At 34.7% G+C, this 25,383-nt stretch overlaps 1 protein-coding gene across 1 annotated transcript in view; it reads left to right on the top strand.

Moving 5' to 3' along the window:
- Positions 1–25,383, top strand: part of CNTN5 (contactin 5) — a 535,125-nt gene that overhangs the window by 227,191 nt on the left and 282,551 nt on the right. Inside the window, exons 8-10 of the mRNA XM_047071958.1 lie at positions 8,982–9,163; positions 15,910–16,046; positions 18,305–18,434. Coding sequence (XP_046927914.1) covers positions 8,982–9,163; positions 15,910–16,046; positions 18,305–18,434 — 449 coding nt within the window. The remainder of the gene's footprint in view (positions 1–8,981; positions 9,164–15,909; positions 16,047–18,304; positions 18,435–25,383) is intronic.

Here is a 25,383-nt window from a genome sequence, read left to right as displayed (position 1 = left end):
AGCATATTAGACACTGTAGAAGAAGAGATGAATGAACTTGAAGATGAAACAAAAATAAAATACAAAATACAGTATATAGAGAGCAAAAAACTGAATTATGCTAAAGATCTGTGAAATAATAATTAAATCATCTAATGTATATAAAAATTTCAGAAGACAGAGGTAGACAAGCAAAAAACAAACAAAAAAAAAGATTGTGACCAAAGTTATCACGTTATTGAAAAACATAACTTCACGTACTCCCAAAGTTCAATGAAACACAAGAAATTTAAACACAAAGAAAAATACATCATAATCTAATTATAGGATCCCCACAAAGGAATGAAGAGCAAGAAATGTTAGATATACAGAGAGATGATATATATAGATGATATAGATATAGATACAGATATAGATAGATAACATAGATAGATATAGATATAAATATGTGCAAATATAAAATATATTTACTTTTTAGTTTCTCAATATTCTAATTTCCACTTTTTCTCTAAAGTAAAAATAATAACAATGTATCAGAGGGTTTGTAAAGTATATAGAAATAATGTGCAGGATAAGTATAGCACAAAGGATGGGAAGCGAGACATGTTAGTGTAATGCTGTCAGGCAAATATTGCAAGCCTTACAACAATGATGCACACATAAAACAGCTATACCTAAAAACCAGTAGAGGAGTTTAATGAAATACTATAATAATAATAATAATAATAAACAGAAAACAAGGAAAAGAAGGGAAAAAAGGAACAAAAAAAACTGATGGGATAGACAGCAAGCTCATAAATCTACACTTTTTGCAGATAATTATATGAAATGTAAATTCACTAAGATACACCAAAGGGACACAATGTCACACTGGATAAAAAGCAAGACCTTATAATATACTCTTTGCAAGAATTCTATTTTAAATCGTGGTGTTTGTGTGTGTGTGTGTCTGTGTCTGTGTGTGTGTGTGTGTGTGTATGTTTGTGAGTGTTACTAAATCCCAAGTTCAGCTGCTTGTTTCTGGAAAAGCCAATATTCAAGAGACAAGTTTTGACCAGAAAGGAATTTGATCTTTACTTAGGAGGCAGGCTACCTGGGGAGAAGGTGGATGCCTGAGGTTTTCAAAGGGGTTTAGGGTAGCTAGTCAGTAAAGGGAGTGCAGTGGTCTGCAACATTTCTTGATTGCATACAGACTTGTTGATGTCAGATAACAAATTTTATCTCAGTGCCTTGGAGTTGTGCAAGGGCACGGGGCTGGTTCTTATTTCATGATGTGGAGGAGTACTCTGTTCTGTCTGTAATGGAAAGTAACTCTACAGATACACAAAAGGAGGTTATTAAAATCATTTGCATGACCTGAAAAAAGAAAAACAGTTTGCAAAAAAAAAAAAAAAAAAAAATGGCTGGGCTAATCAGAAAGCAGAGGCAGCTTCAAACAGACTTGCTGATCTCTGCTGCCCAGGAAAGTTTTGGACATTTACTCCTCAAGGCCAGTGATCTATCTGCCATGGATTCAGGGTTTAGGTCAGCAAGTAAGGAGTGTGTTATCTTGAAGCAAGTTAACCCTTTAGACCCATTGGAGTTCTGTTACATGAATTACATGTATAGACCTATAGATTTTGCTAATCTGTTAGGTATGAAATGGAATTTCATTGAGGTTAAATTTGTATTTTCCCAATTATTAAAAAGATTTAATGCATTTTGATTATATATGCTTCCTGTTTTGTCTTTTGCTCATTTTTACAAGTTGACTTTTCTTACAGATTTGTCAGAGTTCTTTATTTAATCTATTTATTAGTCTTTGTTAGAAATTGTGTGGCAAATAAGTTCTCCCTAGTTGTGTCCTTTAATGAAAATAAACTGTTAATACTAATTCAATCAAATGTATCAATATTTTTTATGAATAGCAATGTTTTAAACATTGAAAAAAAATCACTGCTTCCCTGTAAGGATAGAAAAACATTTCCCTATATATTTTTCATCAAGAGTTACCAATGATCAGGGAAAAGTGAAATTTGAAGTGGAGGATTTGGTACCTGAATGATGTTTGGTACATTAATCTCTCCTTATTCTATTGGCCAGAACTCAATCACATTCCCCTGACTAAGGGACTAGACTAAGGAAGAAAGGGAAATGTGTTTTTTTAACACTTAGCCAATCTATCCTTCTGAAGAACATTTAAATTCTCCCCACACATTGAATATACTCACCCCTTCCCCAAGGAAAATAAACCAAATCCCATCTGGTCTCTGCATCCCCTCAAGTCTTCTAGATCTCTATCAGGGCCAGATATGGATTATCCTGATTCTGATACTTAAAAGATAAATTGTGTGTCCTCACATAATGGTGGAACAATAATTGGTGATCTAGAGAAAATACATTACTTTTTTAAGCTTATTTATTTATATTGAGAGAGACAGGGACAGCGTGAGTTGGGAGGGGCAGAAACAGAGGGAGAAAGAGAATCCCAAGCAGGCTCCACACCATCAGCATGGAGCCTGATGCAGGACTCAAACCAACGAAGCCATGAGGTCATGTCCTGAGCTGAAACCAAGATTTGGACACTTAACCAACTGAGCCACCCCGGTGTCCCAGAAAACATATTCCATTCAGAAAATAGAATGAGAGAATCAAACTAGCCACTTGTCTGTCACAAATATAAAATTCTTCTGCAAAATCATTCATGTTAAAGCCCCTCTCCTTTATGTGTGTGTGTGTTAGGGTGTGGGAGTGTGACAGGGTTCTTAATCAGAGACTGATATCACTCTTCGGAAGAAATTGCCTTGTTTACCCTTCAGAGTATCTTGGCTCTACTCTATAACATTTTCCTTGTTTTACTCCATGGCCATAATTGAAATGTATGTTGAGGAGCATTCCCTCCTTGTGGGCTCTAATTTTGTAACTTAAACTCCTGTTGGTCTACATTTTGAAACCTAAAATTTGTTTTAAGACTCAAATACTCAAATTTTTGTTGTTGCTTTAAACTCAGACTCTTGGTTTCTTTGGCAATGCAGTTATCTCAAAATCTAACTGGCTTCTGATCTGTTTGCTTCCACACAATTCCATGTACTAGTAACTCCATTTAAAGTTATTTGCTGGAAATAAGTCCCCAAGACTCTTTTTCCTCAATATAATGGCAGCTACCTTGATATCATCAGGTTTGGTTGAGAACATCAAAACTCTTAATTTTGCCATGAGATTGATTTTTAATAGCCCCTTGCTACCCTTTGTCTTTTTATTCTTATTTCCTACTCTCTAGGATCTATAAAAAATGAGATTTTCTAACTGTATCAATTATGTATTCCCATAGCAATGCTGCATAAAAAACCCAAAATAGCAGCTTAAATCAATAACCATTTATTATTTATAACAAAGCAGAAATGGTTGTGTATTTCTGCAGATTTGTCTCAGACTGGGTTGATACCAGCTGAACTAGATTATAAACATGTCAGCTAAAGAGTCCATCGGAAGTTGGCTGGCCTGGAACGTCCTTTGCCTAGACAATGTGGCTGTACTCCATGTGCTCTTTCATTCTTCTGAAGGCTAATTTAAATGGTTCTCATGGCAAAGGCAGGCTTCCAAGGGAAAGAGCAAAAGCACACAAATCTTTGTAAAGCTACATTTTAATACCCAAAGCAAGTCATAAGACAGCCCAGATTCAAAGTACTTGTCAACAGACTATCTTTTTTGTCTTCCAAACTCCAATTATTTTTTAAGTTTATGTATTTATTTTGGGGGAGAGAGAGAGAAAGAGAGAGAGAGAGAGAAAATGTGCTCAACTGGAGGAGGAACAGAGAGAGAAAGGAAGAGAACGATTCCCAAGCAGGCTCCACACTGTCAGTTCAGAGCCACACACATGGCTCAATCCCAGGAACTGTGAGATCATGACCTGAACCGAAATCAAAAGATATGGATAATCAAAAGAGTGATTAAGAATAGAGGCCATTTTTGCAATTAATCTACTTAATTGACCAGGGTCCCACATTTTGCAGTCTTTCTATTCTCATTAATTCTACTGACAATCCTTCCTGTATTTTCCTGACCTAATCTCTTTTATCTAATATTTTGGTAAATAAAGTTGGTAACAATCCACACACACTTTTAGTATTCTATTTTCCAATTCCTTGACTAGGCTATGTAAACATATGGATGACCTTTCCAAACTATCAAAGGTATAAGTTTTACCAGATATTTTGCCACTACATAAACGGGATCTTCCTTTTCTTATTACCCAGTACCAGATCCTTATCTCTTTCATCCTGACTGTTCCAAATATTTTATGTCTTGTTATGACAGTTATACATTTTTATATGCCAATTTCTATGCTAGTAAAATAATGCTAGTAGGTATAATAAATAAATCTTCAAATATTAGGGCCTTAGCAAGGATAAATATTTATATATCATTCACATAGTATCCAAAGAGAATTTTTGATTGGCACTGGTGAAATAGTAGTTTGACACTTTCCTCCACACAGTCATTTAAAGACCTAATCTCTGCTATTTCAACCATTGACTTCCAAAATTGCCCTGGGCATTAAGATCCACTTAGTCAACAGGGAAAGACTGAATAGAGACTTGTTGGGGAATAACTCCACTACATTTCATGGTGAGAAATCAGTATCATGGTCATACCTATTTGCATAGAAAAAAAAAAGCAAACATGTACCCAGGAGGAAAAAGGAATGGATTCTGGGAAGGGTTGAGCTTCCTACTTTTTGCTATATGTTACATTTGTTTGGAAAATTATATTGCTTTTAATAGTTACCCTATTAATTTTACCATGCATTCCTAAAGTCTGGAGTTCATATCTTAACCATCTTCCCCAAAGTAGAAGAACTTTAAGACATTTTAACTCTATTCGCTCCTTCTTTTTAATTACATGGTTTCTTATTTTATCATTACAAAGTTCCACAGAAGATTTATTTTGTCATAAGTTAACTTTTTTTAAACATTTGGAAAACACTAAAATAATACTTTTAGTGTTTTACACTTTATTTATTTATTTGTGTACACTTTATTTTATTTGTTTACACATTTAGTGTTAACAAAAAATACCTAAAAGCTATTTTAAACTTTTATTATAAATAAAATATACCTTTTTATAGACATGCGACTTTCACAATAATTCATCCTATGTTTAGCTATAAAGATTGACTCAACAAATTCTAAAAAGCAGAAACTGTACAAGTCACTCTCTCTACCTATCAAAACATATGGCTTGTGGCTATGTCTGATATCAGAGGAAAAGACAGCCTTAAATGATTTTATTATTAACCATAAATAATAACTATATTGATCTTTCGGCTCAAAAAGCTAGAAGTACAATATAAATGTACTGATCAAGAAAGAGGAATAAATAAATAAATAAATAAATAAATAAATAAATAAATGGAAACTCCTGAATTAAAATAAAAAAGTAAAAACTCAAAATTCTTATTTTAAAGACCAATAAAATAGACAAACTCTAACAAAGCTAATCATTTAAAAATCAATACATCTAATATTTATTGGGTACTCACTATTTGAAATGTATTTTGCTAAGTAATTTACAAAAACAAAGCTCACTTAAAGCTCAAAATAATATGAGAATCATTATTTCATAAATTTATTAAATACTAATTATGTGTCTAGCACTCTATGAGACACTGTGAACATATTGACGAACAAGAGTGATAATGCCATTGCCCTCAAAATATTTCCATTCTTGGGGCGCCTGGGTGGTTCAGTCGGTTGAGCCTCTGACTTCGGCTTAGGTCATGATCTTGCAGCTCCTGAGTTCGAGCCCTGCTTTGGGCTCTGTGCTGACAGCTCAGAGCCTGGAGCCTTCTTCGGATTCGGTGTCTCCCTCTCTCTCTGCCCCAACCCACTCACATTCAGTCTCTGTCTCTCTCAAAAATAAATAGACATTAAGAAATTAAAAAAATATATATTTCCATTTAAGGAGCAAATATCTCCATTTTACAGATGGAGACATTAGATTTATTAACTTAGATAACTTTCCTAAGATCACATAGCATCTTTGTGTTCAAACTGTATTTTAACCTAAATTGTATTCCCTGAATTCCATGCTCTTAACCAACACGCAAAGCTAAGCAAGTTGGGGGGAGGGGATGACAGCATATACTACTAAAATTATAAAGTAAATACAAACATCCTTGCCATATTATTGCAAATATTTTTTTGTTCGCTTGCTCTGTCTTAAGCTCTTTAAATAATTAATGTACACAACTACTCTCTGAAATAGATTGTATTATTTCCACCATATTTTACATTTGAGGCAACTGAAGGAATAAGATGTTAAATAACTTCTAGTTCCAGAGCTTTTTTATCCCCAGGAAGTCTAGCAATGGATCCCACATTTAACTACTACTACAATGTGCAACCACTCATTACTGAGGAATTTTTAAATAATTTTAAATCACTATTTATACAGCTTATTGCTAAAATGTTGAAATTATGGATGGAGTACTTGATTTTCTAGGGAAACCTGAATTGCCAAAGTTGACATAAGTAGAACCCAACACAATTAAAGAAAACCTAGAAGAAACTGCAATCATTGTAAAAAAAACTAACTCCACTAATGATGGCAGACCCAGGTAACTTTTTTTGAAAATGCTATCAGTATCCTAAGGAACATATAATTTCCCTACTATTTAAGCTATCAGAGAGAGGGGGATATTCTGGCATGTTCACTAAGCTATCTTCCATCACTATGATACCAAATCGTCAAAACTGGCTTGTAAACAAACCAACCACTAAAAAGTAAGCGCACACACAAACGAATAAACCTAATAAGCTGAAGACACTCTCACCTTTGAATATAGATGTAAAAATCCTCATTTAAAAAAATCATAAATTAATTCTCATACATATTAAAAGAATGATATGCCATGCCAATGTAAAGATTATTCTAAAATGCAAGGTTCATTCCTCCTGGATGTTGGATATATGTACCTACCTAAATAAATAAGAAAAATTGTCAAACTATAATCCAGAAATTTCAATACTACGCTTATTCCTAAGGAACAAATCAAAAAGGTGTTCAAAATACATAGCATTGTTTATATTAGTGAACATTGCTATCTCCACTATAAGAAAAATTAGTGTAAAAAACTAATAATTAGCAATTACAATCTGTGGTAGAAGGTTATAAGAGATGTGAGTTATAGGAGATACACAAAGCACTTTGTTATTTAACAGAAAAAAAAATCCCTGCAGACTTTGGTAAAGACTTTACTGAAGAGGAGGAATTTAGGATGGGCCTCAGAGGATTAGTAGGATTTTAACAGATATAATTGGAAACACACAGAGATATGTTTCTGGGTCATGAGATATGGAAGGAAATAGTGAGAAATCAAACTGAGAAAGTAGACTGGGTCCAAACCATAAAGTGCATTAAATACAGATAGTAATAAATAAATCAGTGGAACAGAACTGAGAAGCCTGAAACAAATTCAAGTATGTGAGAACCAATTATATGACAAACTTAAGATACCAAATATTGTGGGGAAAGGAGTTTTACTGTAATGATGCTGCAATAATTCCCTATCTCACACCAAAAAGATGAATATATTCCAGGTGGATTAAAGATCAAACTGTTCAAAACAAAAACAAAAAAACAAAACACAAAATACTGGCAGTAACAATGCATAAAATATGGACATAAACTTAGGTGTACATATAATTTTTTAAACAAACAAAAATTTAGAGGTTGTGAAGGAAACTATACATATGTTTGTTTCTTCTAAAACTGTATATAAAAGTGTATTGTAGAAGCCACCATAAACTATTAATACCTGAGGGAGAATTTTTCTGAGGAACAAAGTCTTAGTGGCTCTAATACACAAAGAACTCTAAGAAATAAATTTTAAAAATGCAAATAGGCAAATAGAAAAATGAAAGAAAAAATAGAAAAATAACATAAGCAAACAATTCAAAGAAAAGTAGATGCAAATAGCCAATAAAAATATAAAAAAGTTTCAATCTTCTTTGAGTTCAGAGAAATATTAATTAAAGTAGCAACAAAACATTTTTTACCTCTCAATACTGACAAAAATTAAACAGATTGATCACATAAAATGGTTGCAAAGATATGGGGTAACAGCCTCATATATTACTGATAGATATGGAAACTGCTACTATATTATTGAAAAACAATCTGGTAGTACTTATTAAAATGAAAAATGTGGGTGCCCTTTGATCCATCAATTTCACTTTTGTGAATGTCTGCTGTAGAAAATAAAAGCTATAGTATATGATATATGTGCAAAGTTGTTTGTAGCAATATTGTTTCTCAGTGGGGAAAAAATAAAAAGGAAAGGAGAGAAACTGGGACTACACTTTATGTCTAAATATAGGGGCTGGTTGATTAAATTCTGATATGTTTATATAATGGAATAATATATAGCCATCAAATAGAGTTAGTCAGGAGTTGATCTTGATTTTAATTTTTTTAGTAAATATCAAGTATATGACTTACATTTTTAAACAAAACAAAAATAAATTATATGTGTATATATATATATATATGCATCATTAAGACAAGGTAGGGGATAACAAACAAATTGCATTTGTCATTGAAAAAGAAGATACTTGCAGAGGTTGGAGCAAAAAGAGTTCTTAGTTCATTTAGTTCATGAGTCATTTGTTCAACGTATTGGAATAATCATACATTACTTTTGTAATTTCATAAATTACCTTTGCCATTAAAACAATCTTAAAATGTTTTTTTTAAATAAAGCATAATGTTTTAAAATGTATAAAATATTGTCTCTGAATTGCCTTCCTGAAATATGAAAGAAAAGGAAACTATCTTCCTTGAATTTAACTATTTACCAGACAATACACATGGAAAGTGAAGTATATCAACCAGCATGTGGTCTTTAATTGTGATTACACTTTATTGCACTCAGCCGATTAAGTGCTTAAATTACCAGATAATAGAATCTATGTTCCTAATAATGGAAAGTGTATTAACAGTATTTTTGCTCTTTATTGTAGCCCAGTTCCAACAATCACATGGATGAAGGTTAATGGTTATATTCCTAGTAAGGCACGTCTGCGGAAATCTCAGGCAGTGCTGGAAATACCCAACGTGCAGCTGGATGATGCAGGCCTATATGAGTGCAGAGCTGAAAATTCACGTGGAAAAAACTCCTTCCGTGGACAATTACAAGTATACAGTAAGTGTTCTCAGCAAAGCATGATGCTCTAGTCATTCCCAAGGGTCAAATTGAAAATGCAAATTAATTTGAACGACATATTGTTTGTTAGGTAGTACATAAAAACCAAGTAATAATTTATAATCATACTATTTTTGCATGGTAAAACATCATGTAAAATTATGCTATACACAGAAGTGCTTTAAATTAAAAATGAATGGGGAAATAGCAGGTTCTTTGTATAGAATAGAGAGTGGCTATACTTAAAAATGAGATGTTTTCCTTGCACCAAAGCCATTCTCTAATAAATTAAAAATCTTGTAACCTTTATTAATTTATTCTTGCCATTGGCCTGAATCAGGAATTTCAATCTATTGCCCATGCACCAAATCCTGCCCAGATGTCACTTTTTTGAAAATAAAATTTTAGGGGCGCCTGGTTGGCTCAGTCGGTTAAGCGTCCGACTTTGGCCAGGTCATGATCTCATGGTTCATGAGTTTGAGCCCTGCATCAGGCTCTGTGCTGACGACTTAGAGCCTGGAGCTTGCTTCAGATTCTGTGTCACCCTCTCTCTCTGCCCCTCCCCGACTCACACTCTGTCTCTCTCTCTCAAAAAAAAAAAAAATGAATCAACATTAAAAAAATTTTAAAAGAAAGAAAAGAAAATTTTACTGGAACACAACCACACCCATTTGTTTACATATTGTCTATGTCAGCTTTTACACTGCTATGGCAGAATGAGGCATTTGAGACAGAATTAAGTAGCTGATTTGCAAAGGCTAAAATATCTACTATCTGGTCCTTTACAGAAAAACTTTTCTGACCCCTGGCCTATATTAATATATCTGTATGATAATTAGCCTCTACAACATACAAACATTTATATATCCAAAAATGCCAAAGAACCAACCAGGTTGTGTATAAGAACTGGGAAAATCTACTTCAAAAAATATCTACAATTTCATCTTTACTTCTGAGGATCATAAGTTGTATCTACTTTTCATATTTGCTTTTATAATGTACATTAAACATAATGGGTAAGTGATAGTATTCTTATTTCCTATATGAAGACACACACACACACATACACACACACACACAACCACACACACATACACACAAAGAGGAACACTATAATCTAGAACATTGATATAAGAAAATTCAAATGCTTTCAATATAAAACTATCCAAATTGCCTATTTGGCTGAACCCACCAAACAACTACAACTGTCACTGTATCTCAAGATCCATTCACCTAAAAAGCTTAATGCCCTGCAAAGGAACTCTTAAAGAACAGTTTGAAACATTAATATCTGAATTTAAACTGATTTTTCTTTCTTGATCTCTAATAACTCCTTTAGGAATTCAGTAGTCCAAACTTACTACTCTACCATACATATTTCATTCATTCATTTATTCAATTAATGTTTATTAAAAGCCTATTATTGCTCTACATACTAGCAGTAGAACTTTGAAGGAATTCGTGGTCCACCAGATTAGATGAAATGCAAACCCCACATTAGAACAGAGCATGTTGTCTGCAGTGATAAAAGCATGTGCAAAGGATTGTAGGAGCAGATTCTACTGCATCTACTGGGATGAATCAGAGAAAGCTTTCCAAAGGATATCTTTAAGCCTTTCTTTAAAGGCTAAACAGGGGAAAGCATCCTGAAGAAAAACATAGAGCCATTTAGAAGTTTGTAAGATTGAAGCACTAGCACTGGTTTGTTTATTTAGGCCATGGGTATTATAGTTTGATGAAACTCACAAAGCAAACTGTTCACAATTTCTTACTGCATCATTAGGTCAACTGTGTAGCCATAGGGGTAAAAATTCTTGCTTCTGTACCCCAATGAACAATAATTAACATTCAAATACATTATGTTGGTTTATACTCCAAAGTGTGAAGTTATACCAGTTTCTCTCTACAAATAAAAATCTGATACTGAAAGACAAGTGTTCATCCAGAGCATTGTCACTCAAAACCACACAAAGCAATGCAAGGAGAGACTGTTACTCTTAAGGCAATTTGGGAAAATTTCCAAATCTTTCTGGGTGGTGAAAATTGGCCCACACCTAAGTTATAATTAGGTTTACAGTACAGGACAGAACCTCCCACATGGCACTACTCCATTGTACCTCTCTCCATTCCAGCTACTTGATTCATTGTAGTAATGATTATTTCCAAGAAAAAAGAAATAAAATTGATTTCACTCAATATTACTGGTTTACCTTCTGGTAAGAGAGTGTACTACTAAGAAACAAACTGTGAACTCTCCTTGTCATGCACAATTAGATGTACGATGCAGGCCAGCCAGGTAAGGACAGACCTTCCCAAAACATGCATCATTTTGAATAGAGAATAATTAAGATTATTGACTAGAAAAAGAAACTGGGCTAGCTGGCTACTCTGGTATATAACATCTGACAGTTTGGGAAGGTATCTTGGAAGAATTTGGCCTTTCACTGTAGCCCATTTTTAGGGTAGTTTTTCTACGCTGCTCCTGATTTTGCCCAAATAGTTTCAGTTTATGTCTGTAGCACTGGGACAATAACAAAAAGCTCTATTTCACTTCCAGTACTGTCTTGGTTATTACATAGTCACCCAATTTGTACTTTTAAATCTGTTGCCTTTGACATAAGGGCTTTTCTCCTCACCCCTGAAACTCTGTAGAATTTAAGGATCTTGGCTAGCATTTCCTCCTGACAGTTGATACAGAATAGCATGATGCATGAATATTTCACTGTATCCATGGTTTGTATTTGGAATGTTCTCCTTTTAGGAGAATGGATTTTTGTTGGAAGTTCTGTAACCTGATCTTCAACCAATGAAAAAAGTAGAGGCTGACACTTTAACCTAAATGGTCAATATTCACTGAGTACTGAAAACATATAGTTTTTCTTGTGTTCTCACTGTCTTCATGAAAGTGTAATTATGGGAATGTTTTACATGTTCAGTTAGTTGTTTAGCTCAATGGATGAGCCAAGGTTGTAAGACAACCTTTCTAGTCTCTGTTTTTGTTGTTGTTGTTGTTGTTTTTGGTCAAATCATTACAAAATGAGTGCCAACATAGGTGGTAGGCATAAATTTAAGCCACACGGTATTTATAATTAAGACTCTGTAGGGGTCCTTGGGTGACTCAGTTGGTTAAGCCTCTGACTCTTGATTTCAGCTCAGGTCATAATCTCACAGTGTGTGACATCAAGCCCCATGTCAGGTTCTGCACTGACAGTGTGGAGTCTGCTTGGGGTTCTGTCTCTCCCTCTCTCTCTCTCTGTCCCTCCTCAATGCTCTCCCCCTCTCTCTCAAAAAAAATAATAATAATTTAAAAAAAAAGATCTATATTGTAAACATAATGCAACAAATAACACAACAAAAAGTCCATGGTACTAAAATAATAAAAATAAAGGTAAACTTACAGGTGTTATTTAACCAATACATTCGAATAACAATCCTCATGAAATCGAAAAAAATATTAAACTACAAAAAAACATAATTGAATAAATTGAAAAAATAACAATTGAAACTTAGAAAAAAACTACATATGTATTCTATTAAATATGTATTTTTTATAACATATGGTAGTTTTATAGGTGAAATAATTTCTTTGATTATTTCTATGTCTTTTAACTTCTGATGATTAATCAAAGACTAGTCACACAAATTTACTAGTCACACAAATTTTTAGTCTTTATATTTCCAACATAAATTGAACCCTATTTGTTAAAGTTCTCAATTAAGATGAAAAGAAACAATGAAAAAACAAAAAGAAGAAAGAAGTAAGGAGGATAGGAGGAAAAGAGGAAGGAAGGAAGGAAATTAAAACAATTTTAAGCAGTTTTATATGCAAGGAAATCTCAACAGGAGGTACTTTGTGTAGAGAAAAATATTATATAAAGATATGTGATCTATGAGTTTAAATATGTATCATGTGCCCCACAACTAATAATTTCCCCAAATATCCAATAAGAAATAGAATTTTATTTTCATTGTAGTGTAGTATTATGGATTTCCTTATTTTTAAAAGATCTCTGGAGAGTGCCCTCACAAATTTTAATGCCTTCCAATGTCTACAATTTGATTATTAAGCTTTTCCAAGACAAAGATTTGCTTTGTTTTGTTTTGTTATTTTTCCTATCAAGCATTCTGTTCAGCTGAATGGATAAACAAGATGAGATATATATACACACACACACACACCATATATATATGTTATATATGTTATATATATATATACACACACACACACACACACACCCCATATATAACATATATATGGTGTGTGTGTGTGTATATACATGGGCTATAACATATATATATGGTGTGTGTGTATATATATATATATATATATAACATATATATGGTGTGTGTATGTGTATATATATATATATATATATATACACACACACACACACACACATACATATGGTATATATGGTATACATATGGTATACATACATATATATATATATATATATATATGGTATATATACATAACCACAGAGTATTACGCGGCAATCAAAAAGAATGAAATCTTGCCATTTGAAACTACATGGATGGAACTGGAGGGTATTATGCTAAGTGAAATTAGTCAGAGAAAGACAAAAATCATATGACTTCACTCATATGAGGACTTTAAGAGACAAAACAGATGAACATAAGTGAAGGGAAATAAAAATAATATAAAAACAGGGAGGGGGACAAAACAGAAGAGATTCATAAATATGGAGAACAAATTGAGGGTTACCAGAGGGGTTGTGTGGAGGGGGGTGGGCTAAATGGGTAAGGTGCACTAAGGAATCTACTCCTGATATCATTGTTGCACTATATGCTAACTAATTTGGATGTAAATTTAAAAAAATTAAAAATAAAATTAAAAAAAGGAAACCTTATATGATTTAGACTCAAACTTGAATTATTATTAGAATTAAAAGAGACAAAGAAGAAAAGTAGAACATTCCAGGTGGATTTAACAATTTGAAGAAGATGCAGGGTGTTCTTAGGAGACAGTAAACCTGTGTGCTTGGATTACAAGGATCATGAATAGTATGAAGTAGACTGGCAAAGCAGGGTAGTAAAGTTTACAGAAAGCCCCAATGAGAAAGTAGAGTTTAATGTTACTTTTGTATCTTACCATTCCTATCAGCATTTTTAGCATGCATGAGAGATAACTAAAAAGGGACTCATTTTAAAAGACAGGCATGAAAGTCATGAAAGCTAATATTTGAAGCTCACCATGGCAAGATTTTTGCTTGATAGCTCCTAGGCTGATGATATTGAATCGGATGTTGATGTTGGATCACAGAATGTGTTCAAAGGCCTACAAATTCTGAATATGCCAAAGTAAGGCTCCTTACAGTCATTATCCAGAAGACCAATGAGCTATTGAAAACAAAATTCCCATTCAGAGATCAGGAGAAGGCAAAACACACTAGGAATGCAATAAATGCTTCCAATTCATGTTTTAATGTGCCAGAGTAGAATGAAATAATTGTATGCTGCCTGGAGTCAGAAATATCTGACTTTGAATGTGGTTTCTATGCCTTATTAATTGTGTGAACTTGGGTAAATTTTTTTTAACCTCTCTGAGCCAAAGTTTCCTGATTCATAAAATTAGATGTTTGTTTTTTTAGGATCGATGTAACAGGGATTAATTGATAATGTAGCTCAGTGTCTAGGACTAGCGATTAATAAATGAGAGTTCTTTCTCTCTCTGTTTCCTCCCTTTTAAACTGCTTAGGTTTTGGACCCACTATTGTCCCTTTAGACCCACTATTCTAGTATTCAGGTGCAGTTTCCTTTAGTACATCTTCTTTCCTTTCTTGTGCTACCATATCCTATTGCATTGACGTTAGACTTCCTCTACCACAATATAAACTCCTAAAAAAGAAATGACATAGATGCTCCTATATCCTTAATAACTTCTAAGACCAAGAAAGGACTAAATAGTATGAAGTGAATGAATCAGTGATCAAAGTCCTCACTGTCACAAAGTAAAATATGTTATAGGTTAATGCCAAAAAATTTGCTAGATAAAAATAATTGTTCAATATTTATAACTATTGTTTCAGTTTTTTCAGTGTTTTTGTGGACAAAGAGTCATTTGTTTTTAGTAGTTTTATTTTAAAAATTATCCAATGGAGGAAAGACACTATTTTGTGTCTTACAGGTTGTAAACAAGTACATTATCTCTTTCTTGATAAAGTAGTTTTTCTCTGTTGTAATTTTGAAAAAGGATTTTAAAAAGTTTTGAAGAATGTTAATAAATATATAAAAAATTTTACACCAAGAGAAATTTGAATTAACAAATTATTTTTCCTATGCAATTCAATTTATTTTAGACAAAACAAAAATAAAAAAGCAAAGCAATTATTCAATAAATGGTCTTTTTGTATTATGTCACTTTGCACTAACGCTGCCTCAATGTCTGGAAAAAAAAGGATGCCTCTAAGTACTTGATTTCCTATTAAACAAGTTCTGATACCTTGGGGAGACTGTAGCCACTTGCTGTAAGTTGGGTAAAACAATAAGATATACTTGACCTAGCTTACAAAAGTGTCTTAAATTATCAAAATATTATCACTGCTATATCTTTTTACACAGGAAATAGAGTTCTGTGTGCAATGCAATGTTGTGCTTCTTCTGAATACCTACAATTATGTGAATTATAAAAAAATTAATGCAAGTAATATTTCCACATGAATTTTGAATTTGGTAAAGTGTTTGAAAAATGAAGTCATCCTTCTTTAATTCTTAAACTCTTACAGCTTATCCACACTGGGTAGAAAAACTGAATGACACTCAGTTGGACAGTGGGAGCCCTCTCCGATGGGAATGTAAGGCTACTGGAAAACCCCGACCCACATACCGTTGGCTGAAGAATGGAGTGTCCCTCTTGCCTCAGGTACTGTTGGTAACTGTTAATCTGTTCCAGTGTAATTTTAACAGGATTTCACACAGGATATGACAAACTATCCTCCTTTTGTCTTATTGAAAGTCATTTCTTATATATGCCTCCTAATGTAGTGAAGTGAGAAATAAAATGTATTTATAAATAAATTTTTTAACGTTTATTTTTATTTTTGAGACAGAGACAGAGCATGAATGGGGGAGGGTCAGAGAAAGAGGGAGACACAGAATCCAAAACAGGCTCCAGGCTCCAAGCTGTCAGCATGGAGCCTGACGCAGGGATCGAACTCACGAACCGCGAGATCATGACCTGAGCCGAAGTCAGACGCTTAACTGACTGAGCCACCCAGGCGCCCCTAAAATTTTCTTTTTAATTACCTCATTAATTTTTGAGGAACATGTTGTTAGTTTAAGTTTTATTTGATCCTATAAATTCATGGGAAAATATGAATTATTATCATAGATTCATTGCTGTCTCTAGCTGACTTTTAGATATCATCTAGCTTGTTGTGTCACTTTGCAGATGGTGGAATTTGCCCCAGAAGTAAAGTGACTTGTCCAAGATCATGTATCTGGTGAGAGACGAGACTATTATAGAATCCTAGCTTTCTGTATCTTGGACAGGTTCTGTGACATCCTACTTAATAGGATTTAAAAAACTCATTTTTTTTTTAGTAACTTTGCATATTTTTGAAACATGTACTGGATTTGAAAATAAATCAATTACTGTTTAGTTTTAAAATGATGGTAATAATTTTAGCCAGCTCCCTTGTATGGCCTTTGTAGAAAGGAGGGCAAGGCGAGAATAGTTCACTATTTATGGCCAAAAATGGAAGGGTGGTATATGAAGTTGAAATTCCGAACACAGATTATGCCCAGGTCCTACCACTACCAAGAGGTCTCTTGTCTGTCATTCACCTCTTTGGGCTTCAGTTCTCTCCTTTATAAAATGAAGAGATTGGATCATATCATCCCCACAGTCCTATCCAGCTCCAACATTCTCTTATAAAACCAGTTAGGCCAAAACAAAACACAATTACAGAAAACGAATACAGAAATACAAATAACTATAGAGCCATTAAAACTGAGGGTGTGAGAATCCTGAGTCATTGATTCATTGTCTCTTTCTCTCTAATTTCCTGGGGATACCAGATAAACCTTGAGAAAAGACTATGCTGGTCATATTTGCTTTCAGCATCCCAGTAAATTAAATTCCACTGGCAGATAATACTGTTGCAAAGTGAATGGGCTTATTTTGAAAATTATGTAAACTTACTTGGCATCTCTGTTGATAGGTAAACCACTGATCACTAAAATTGAAAGAATTATTTGTTTGGCATTAAGTAGACAGGATACCTTAACAGCATTTTAAATTTCAAATTTGTTTTTGAAATGAGCTCTTGACTTCAGTTGACCCCAATTTGCACACGCTCAGTTTTCTGAGTTCTATATTAAATTTTATCTGATAATGAGTTTATATTTTTTGGTCAATAATTTTGTACAGAATCCAGTTGCAGGGCAGTTTTTTTATTTGTTTTAGTTTGTCAGGAAGTGAGAAAAGGTAAACTTCTGATCACATTAATATAACAAAGGGATTCTTTTTTATTTTTATGTTTATTTATCTATTTTGAGAGAGAGAAAAAGTGTGAGTAGGGGAAGGGCAGAGAGAGGGATAGAGAGAATCCTAAGCAGGCTCCACACTGCCAGCATGGATCCCGATGCAGGGCTTCAGCCCACAAACCACAATATCATGACCTGAGCCAAAGTCAGACACTTAACTGAGGCACACAGGTGCTCCTAGCAAAAGGATTCTTCGTTTGACCTGGGCTGGTTTTAACTTTGATCTTACTTGTCTACAGTCACAATTTTTTCCACATGTGAACCCCTTCTTCTTATGTAAAATGAGCTCAATCAAAAGCATTATCTGCTGATTATATTTTATAGGCTGATCTAGTATAGCAAAAAAAAAACCAAAAAAAACTGCTCAGTATAAAAGCAAAACTGAAACTAAAACTCTTAAGAGTAACTACAGTAAAATACTGTTATGATGTCTTTTTTGACCAAGAAATAGTTATAATTTACAAAAGACATTTTATCATAAAATAATGAACAGTAAATTTGTGTTATTAACTTGTCAAATAATGTTCAACTGCATTCATCGGAGGCTTCTTTCCCTCGGCCTAGAAGAGAGTAACTGCAAAATCTGTATGATTTATTCATTTTCTTTACCTATTTATTTTTATTTTATTACAGAATAGGATTGAGATGGTTAATGGAGTACTGATGATCCACAACGTGAATCAATCAGATGCTGGAATGTATCAGTGTTTGGCCGAAAATAAATATGGAGCCATTTTTGCGAGTGCTGAGCTGAAGATTCTAGGTATGCAATCTAAGTAAATAAATAGGAAAAATGTGTTGCTTCTTTTCATGCTTTAAATCTTACCATACTGAAGTTTTATGATGTAATTGTAAAAATCTAGTTTATTACTTTAAAAGAAATGATATGTTTTCCTGATATATGTTTTTAAGCTTTTGCAGGACAAGTTTACATTGCGTACAGTTTGTCCCATCACTTCTTTTATAAGGTCTTTTCAACTTTAGTTTTAATAGGTTTACACACTATCTTTTTTATGGTATATAAAAATCATGTAAGAGATATGTTAATTTTCATAAAATAATATCTTGAGGGCAGGGGATCATAATGCCGATTTCTAGCAGCCTCTCCCTTCTTCCATAGCAATGCTAATATTTACCCACACAGCTCTTACTTACCAATAGGCAAGACAACATTCCAAGGGAAAGGCAGCACTCCGAGTGAGGTAAAGCACCCTCTCATCATGGGGTATCTACCATTATTAGCCTTACCTGAAAGGGAAAGCCTTTCTGAGACTAAACCCAGCTGTCTCAGAGGGTTACACCCTTGATAGTGTAACCAGGACACTAGCACTTCATTATTTAAGTACCACAAGAAAGATTCCATCCAGTGGAACAGGCTACTCAATGGAACATGTTTGGGCCACAGGAATGGATTTTACTTTTTTGCATTCTAGTTTCCTAAACTTTGCTCTGGGATATTTGTAATACAAAGAAAGAGACTTGAGTGATCAAAATTCACTGTCTCCCAAGGTGGGTAGGAGCCCAAGTGTACTTTCTTGCTCTGCACTAAAATTCCCATAGGACAATATTAACAGAAATACCCAAGATCCCAGGAATCTGGAAACTTACCACTTACATATCAGCTAAATGTAACATTCTATAAATCACCTTATTGAATTATGAATGTTTGCACTTAGAACTTCTCCACATTGTGATAAACCCACTTAGAGTAGATACAGGAGCCCAAATTTCCATCTCCTGCAGTATAACCAATCAAATATGAATGTACTTTCATGTCAGCTTACACTCCAATATTTCTGGGTGAAGAAGCTAATTCAGCCTTAATTGTTTACATAGAAATATTCTCAAATGTGTTCTTTTCTCATTCACTAGACATATTTTCAAAAGTACCTCTTTTAAGTTCTACTCCTAGTAGGCATACAAAATTATTTAGCCTAGTAGGCTAGGATTTTGATGGTTTCCTGTCTCAATTTAGGTTTTTCATCCATTTTGAATTTACTTTTGTGTATGGTGTAAGAAAGTGGTCCAATTTCATTCTTCTGCATGTTGCTGTCTAGTTCTCCAAGCACCATTTGCTAAAGAGATTGTCTTTTTCACATTACATACTCTTCCCTGTTTTGTCAAACATTAGTTGCCCATATATTTGTGGGTTCATTTCTGGGTTCTCTATTCTATTCCATTGATCTATGTGTCTGTTTTTGTGCCCCTACTGTACTGTCTTTTTAAAAAATATTTTAATGTTTATTTATTTTTAAGCGAGACAGAGAGAGTGCGAGCAGGGGAGGGGCAGAGAGAGAGGGAGACACAGAATCTGAAGCAGGCCCCAGGCTCTGAGCTGTCAGCACACAGCCTGATGCAGGTCTTGAACCCACAAACCATGAGACCATGACCTGAGCCGAAGTCAAACGCTCCACCAACTGAGCCACCCAGGCGCCTCATACCATACTGTCTTGATGATCATCACTTTGTACCACAGCTTAAAGTCTGAGATTCTGATGCCTCCAGCTTTGGTTTTCTTTCAACATTATTTTGGCTATTCAGGGTCTTTTCTGGTTCCATATAAATTTTAGGATTGTTTATTCCAGCTCTGTGAAGAATGCTGGTGTTATTTTGATAGGGTTTGCATTGAATGTATAGATAGCTTTGGGTAGTATTGACATTTTAACAATATTTGTTTTTCCAATTCATGAGCATGGAATGTTTTCCATTTCTTTGTGTCTTATTCAGTTTCTTTAATAAGCTTTCTATAGTTTCCAGCATACAGATCTTTTACCTCTTTGGCTAGGTTTATTCCTAGGTATTTTATGTTTTTTGGTGCAATTATAAATGGGATCAATTCCCTGATATCTCTTTCTGTTGCTTCACTATTGGTGTATAGGAATGCAACCGATTTTTGTACATGGATTTTATATCCTATGACTTTACTGAATTCATGGATCAGCTCTAGCAGTTTTTTTGGTGGAGTCTTTCAGGTTTTCCATGTAGAGTATCATGTCATCTGAAAAGAGCTAAAGTTTCACTTCTTCTTTGCCAATTTGGATGCCTTTTATTTCATTTTGTTGTCTGACTTCTGAGGCTAAGACTTCCAACACTAAGTTGAAGAAGAGTGGTGAGAGTGTATATCCCTGCCGTGTTCCTGATCTTAGGGGGAAAGCTGTTTTTCCTCATTAAGGATGATATTAGCTGTGGGCTTTCACATATGGCTTTTATGATGGTAAGGCATGTTCCTTCTATCCCACCTTTCTTGAGGGTTTTTATCAAGAAAGAATGCATCTATTGACATGGTTATATGGTTCTTATACTTTTCTTCTATTAACGTGGTGTATCATATTGATTGATTTGCTAATATTGTACCAGCATGCAATCCAGGAATAAATCCCACTTGATCATGGTGAATGATCTTTTAATGTACTATTGAATTTAATTTGCTAGTATCTTGACAATTTTTACATCCTTCCTCATCAGAGATATTGGTTTGTAATTCTCCTTTTTAGTGGGGTCTTTGTCTGGTTTTGGAATCAAGGTAAGGCTGGCTTCATAGAATGAGTTTGGAAACTTTCCTTCCATTTCTATTTCTTGAAACGGTTTGAGAGAATAGGTATTAACTCTGCTTAAATGTCTGGTAGAATTCCCGTAGAACGCTATCCGGTTCAGGACTCTTATTTGTTGGGAGGTGTTTGATAACTGATTCAATATCTTTGCTAGTTATGGGTCTGTTCAAATTTTCTATTTCTTCCTGTTTGAGTTTTGGTAGTGTGTGTCTAGGAATTTGTCCATTTCTTAAAGATTTTCCAGTGCATATAATTTTTCAGAGTATTATTTTATAATTGTTTATATTTCTGTGGTATTGGTTGTGATCTTCCTCTTTCATTAGTGATTTTATCTATTTGAGTCCTCTCTCTTTTTGAGAAGTCTGGCTAGGGGCTTATCAATTTATTTATTCTTTCAAAAAAGCAGCTCCTAATTTCATTGATCTGTTCTACTGTATTTTTGGTTTTGATAGCATTGATTTTTGCTCTAATCTTTGTTATTTCCTTTCTTCTGCTGGCTTTAGGCTTTATTTGCTGTTCATTTGCTAGCTCCCTTAGGTGTAAAGTTAGGTTGTATATTTGGGATCTTTCTTGCTTCTTGAGATAGGCCTAAACTGCAATGTCTTTTCCTCTTAGGACTGCCTTTGCTTGCATCCCAAAGGGTTTGGCCTGTCATGTTTTCATTTTCCTTTGCTTCCATGTAATTTTTAATTTCTTCTTTAATTTCCTGGTTAGCTCATTCATTATTTAGTAGGATGTTCTTTAACCTCCATGTATTTGGGGGCTTTCAAAATTTTTTCTTGTGGTTGATTTAAAGTTTCCTGGCATTGTGATCTGAAAATACGCATGGGATGATCTCAATCTTTTTTTACCTATTGAAAGATGCTTTGTGACTCCATATGTGATGTATTTTGGAGACTGTCCCATGTACACTTGAGAAGAATGTGTATTCTGCTGCTTTAGGATGAAATGTTCTAAATATATCTATTATGTCCATCTGGTCCAATGTGTCATTCAGAGCCATTGTTTCCTTGTTGATTTTCTGCCTAAATGATCTGTCCATTGCTATAAGTGAAGTATTAAAGTCACCTACAATTATGGTATTATTATCAATAGTTTTGTTTATGTTTGTGATTAATCGATTTGTATATTTGGGAATCACATTGGGGGCATAAATATTTACAATTGTTAGTTCTTCTTGCTGGATAGACCCCTTAATTCTGATATAATGCCCTTCTTCATCTCTTGTTACAATCTTTGTTTTAAACTCTAGTTTGTCTTGGGGCACTTGGGTGGCTCAGTCAGTTAAATGTCTGACTTCAGCTCAAGTCACGATCTCATGGTTCATGAGTTTAAGCCTTACATCGGGCTCTGTGCTGACAGCTTAGAGCCTGGAGCCCGTTTTGGATCTGTGTCTCCCTCTCTCTCTGCCCCCTCCCCCACTCATGCTCTGTCTCTCTCTATCAAAAATAAACATTAAAAAATTGTAAGAAAATAAAAAATAAAATCTAGTTTTCTGATATAACTATGGCTACTCTGTCTTTCTTTTGATGTCCATTAGCATGATAGATGATTCTCCATCCCCTCACTTTCAATCTTCAGGTGTCCTCAGGTCTAAAATCCGTCTCTTGTAGGCAGCATATACTTGGTAATTGGATCTGTTTTGTTTTTGTTTTTGTCTTTGTTTTTTGTCTGTTTGTTTGTTTTTAACGATCTGATACCCTATGTCTTTTGATTGGGGCATTTAGTCCATTCACATTCAGAGTGATTATTGAAAGATATTAATTTAGTGACATTTTTTATCTGTAGATTTTATATTTGTTGTGATGTTTTCTGGTTCTTTGTAGTCTTTGCTGCTTTTGATTCACAGAGTCCCCCTTAGGATCTCTTGCAGGGCTGCTTTAGTGATCACAAACTCCTTTAGTTTTTGTTTGTTTGGGGAAGTCTTTATCTCTCCTTCTATTCTGAATGACAGCCTTGCTGTATAAAGGATTCTTGGCTGCATATTTTTCCTATTCAGCACATTGAATATTTCCTGCCAGTCCTTTCTAGCCTGCCAAGTTTAAGTGGAGAGGTCTGCTACTAACCTTATGTGTCTACCCTTGTAGGTTAAAGACCTTTTGTCCCTAGCTGCTTTCAGAATTCTCTCTTTATTTATTTATTTATTTTGCTAGTTTCACTATGATATGTCATGGTGTCCTGTTTTTGTTGATTTTGAAGGGCAATCTCTATGCCTTTTGGACTTGGATACCTGTTTCTTTCCCCAGATTAGGGAAGTTCTCAGCTATAATGTGTTCAAATAAACCTTCTGCCCCTTTTTCTGGCTCTTCTTTTTCTGGGGCTCCTATGATACAGATATTGTTTTGTTTCATGGAATCACTTAGTTTTCTATTTCTCCCCTTATGATCTAGTAATTTCCTTTCCCTCTTTTTTTCCAGCTTCATTTTTTCCATAATTTTATCTTCTATTTCACCTATTCTCTCCTCTGCTTCTTCCATCCTTGCTGTCACTGTATCTAGTTTATTGTGCATCTCAGTTATAGCATTTTTGCTTCATCCTGACAAGTTCTGCTGATCTCTGCAGCAAGAGTTTCTCTGGTGTCTTCTATGCTTTTTTTAAGCCCAGCTATGAGTCTTATGACTGTTATTCTGAATTCTTGTTCAGATTCATTTTTTATATCTGATTTGAGCAATTCTCTGGCTGTGATTTTTCTTGACCTTTCTTTTGGGGAGAATTCCTCTGTACTGTCATTTTGGCTAAGTTTCTATCTTTTGCATGTCTTAAAAGCTTGTTATGTGTCCTGCACCTGAGAGTACTATTATATTAAAAAGGAGTCATACATTGTCCAGGGCCTGGCACTCCAGAAATTGTTTTTGGTGAATGCTGTTTGCACTCTATTGTTATGTTTTGGCTGCTCTATCCCACCAGTCAGTCCTCTGCAGAGCTCCTCCTCACTTGTAGTGGTGGAATGTTTGGACTTTCAATCAGATGTGTTTTGATTTGTTTGTTGAAGTAACCCTGGAAAATAAAAAGAAAGAAAGAAAGAAAGAAAGAAAGAAAGAAAGAAAGAAAGAAAAGGGAACCTTGACCTCATATAAAAAGAAAAATGAAAGGGGGGAAAAAAAGAGAATCAAAAAACCATGAGGCTAATTACAGACAAGGAGAAATGAAAATAAAGAAGAAAGAGAAACAATGGAAAAAGGATAGAATGAAAATGCCTGAAAATGCATGAATAAGAATTGACCAAAAATAAATCAGAAACTATAAGCCTGATTTAAAAAAAAAGGAAGAGGGAAGGAAAATGTAAATAAAATAATAAAAGAGAAAAACAGTTTGTCTGTTGGTGCCTGGGAATGGTAGCTGTGCTGCTCTGGTGGAGAGGCTGGCTGCATTGGATGAGTCAGTCTTGCTCCAGTAAATAAGCAGTTGCCAGGCACAGAGGGGCAGGGTTTTGCCCTGCCTCCACTGGGGGCTGTTGTGCTTCTCTCTGAAGTCCCACCATGTTGATGCTGAGGGGAAAAATGGTGACATTCCAGGCTCTTCTCCCCATACCAGGGACCTCAAACCATGCTGTTCAGGCAGTCAGTTTTCCCTGCTCCACAGTTCTGCACCTTCTAGGCACTAGGCTAATCAAAGTCGTAAAGGACCCAACTCTCCCCTGTTCCAGAGTGGAGTCTCTCCAACCTGCAGATAAAAGACCACTGGCTGGCACCTGCAGGGTCTTTTGTCCTGGCGGAGGCAATAAACCACCTTTCCAAAGTACTCCAGGAAGGGACCTGCTCTATCCCAGTGCACCAAGAGATCGCTACACTGCGCTATGTGCTCTGGGGTCAGGTCCTTTCTCCCCAGGAATGCACACCATGTCTCCTGGCTTCACTCTGGAGAAAGCTGTGCACTTTTGAAAGCTCCAAGTTTCAGTTTGAAGAGCTGTTTGAAAAAAAACCCAAAAAACAACAACAACAACAACAACAACAACAAAAAACAGAAAAAATGACATTCTCCATATTTCTCCTTCCCCAGTCTGTGGTCCAGAGAGGTTTTCCTCTTGTACTAACTCAATGCTGCACTTTCACAACCTTCGCTCTGTCTCTCCACAGAAAGGGTTTCATCCCCTCCATGCCTATGCTGTTTTATCTCCCCCAATTCACATACCCACACCTCAATCCTTCCAAGCTGTCTCCG

This window comes from Lynx rufus, unplaced genomic scaffold (assembly GCF_022079265.1).
Source record: "Lynx rufus isolate CCGP_SWC_20201006 ecotype Redwood Valley unplaced genomic scaffold, mLynRuf1.p SCAF_9, whole genome shotgun sequence".
In the NCBI taxonomy this organism is placed as follows: Eukaryota; Metazoa; Chordata; class Mammalia; order Carnivora; family Felidae; genus Lynx; species Lynx rufus.
The sequence above is the reverse complement of the archived record's forward strand: the minus strand, read 5'-3'. Positions and strand labels throughout refer to the sequence as shown.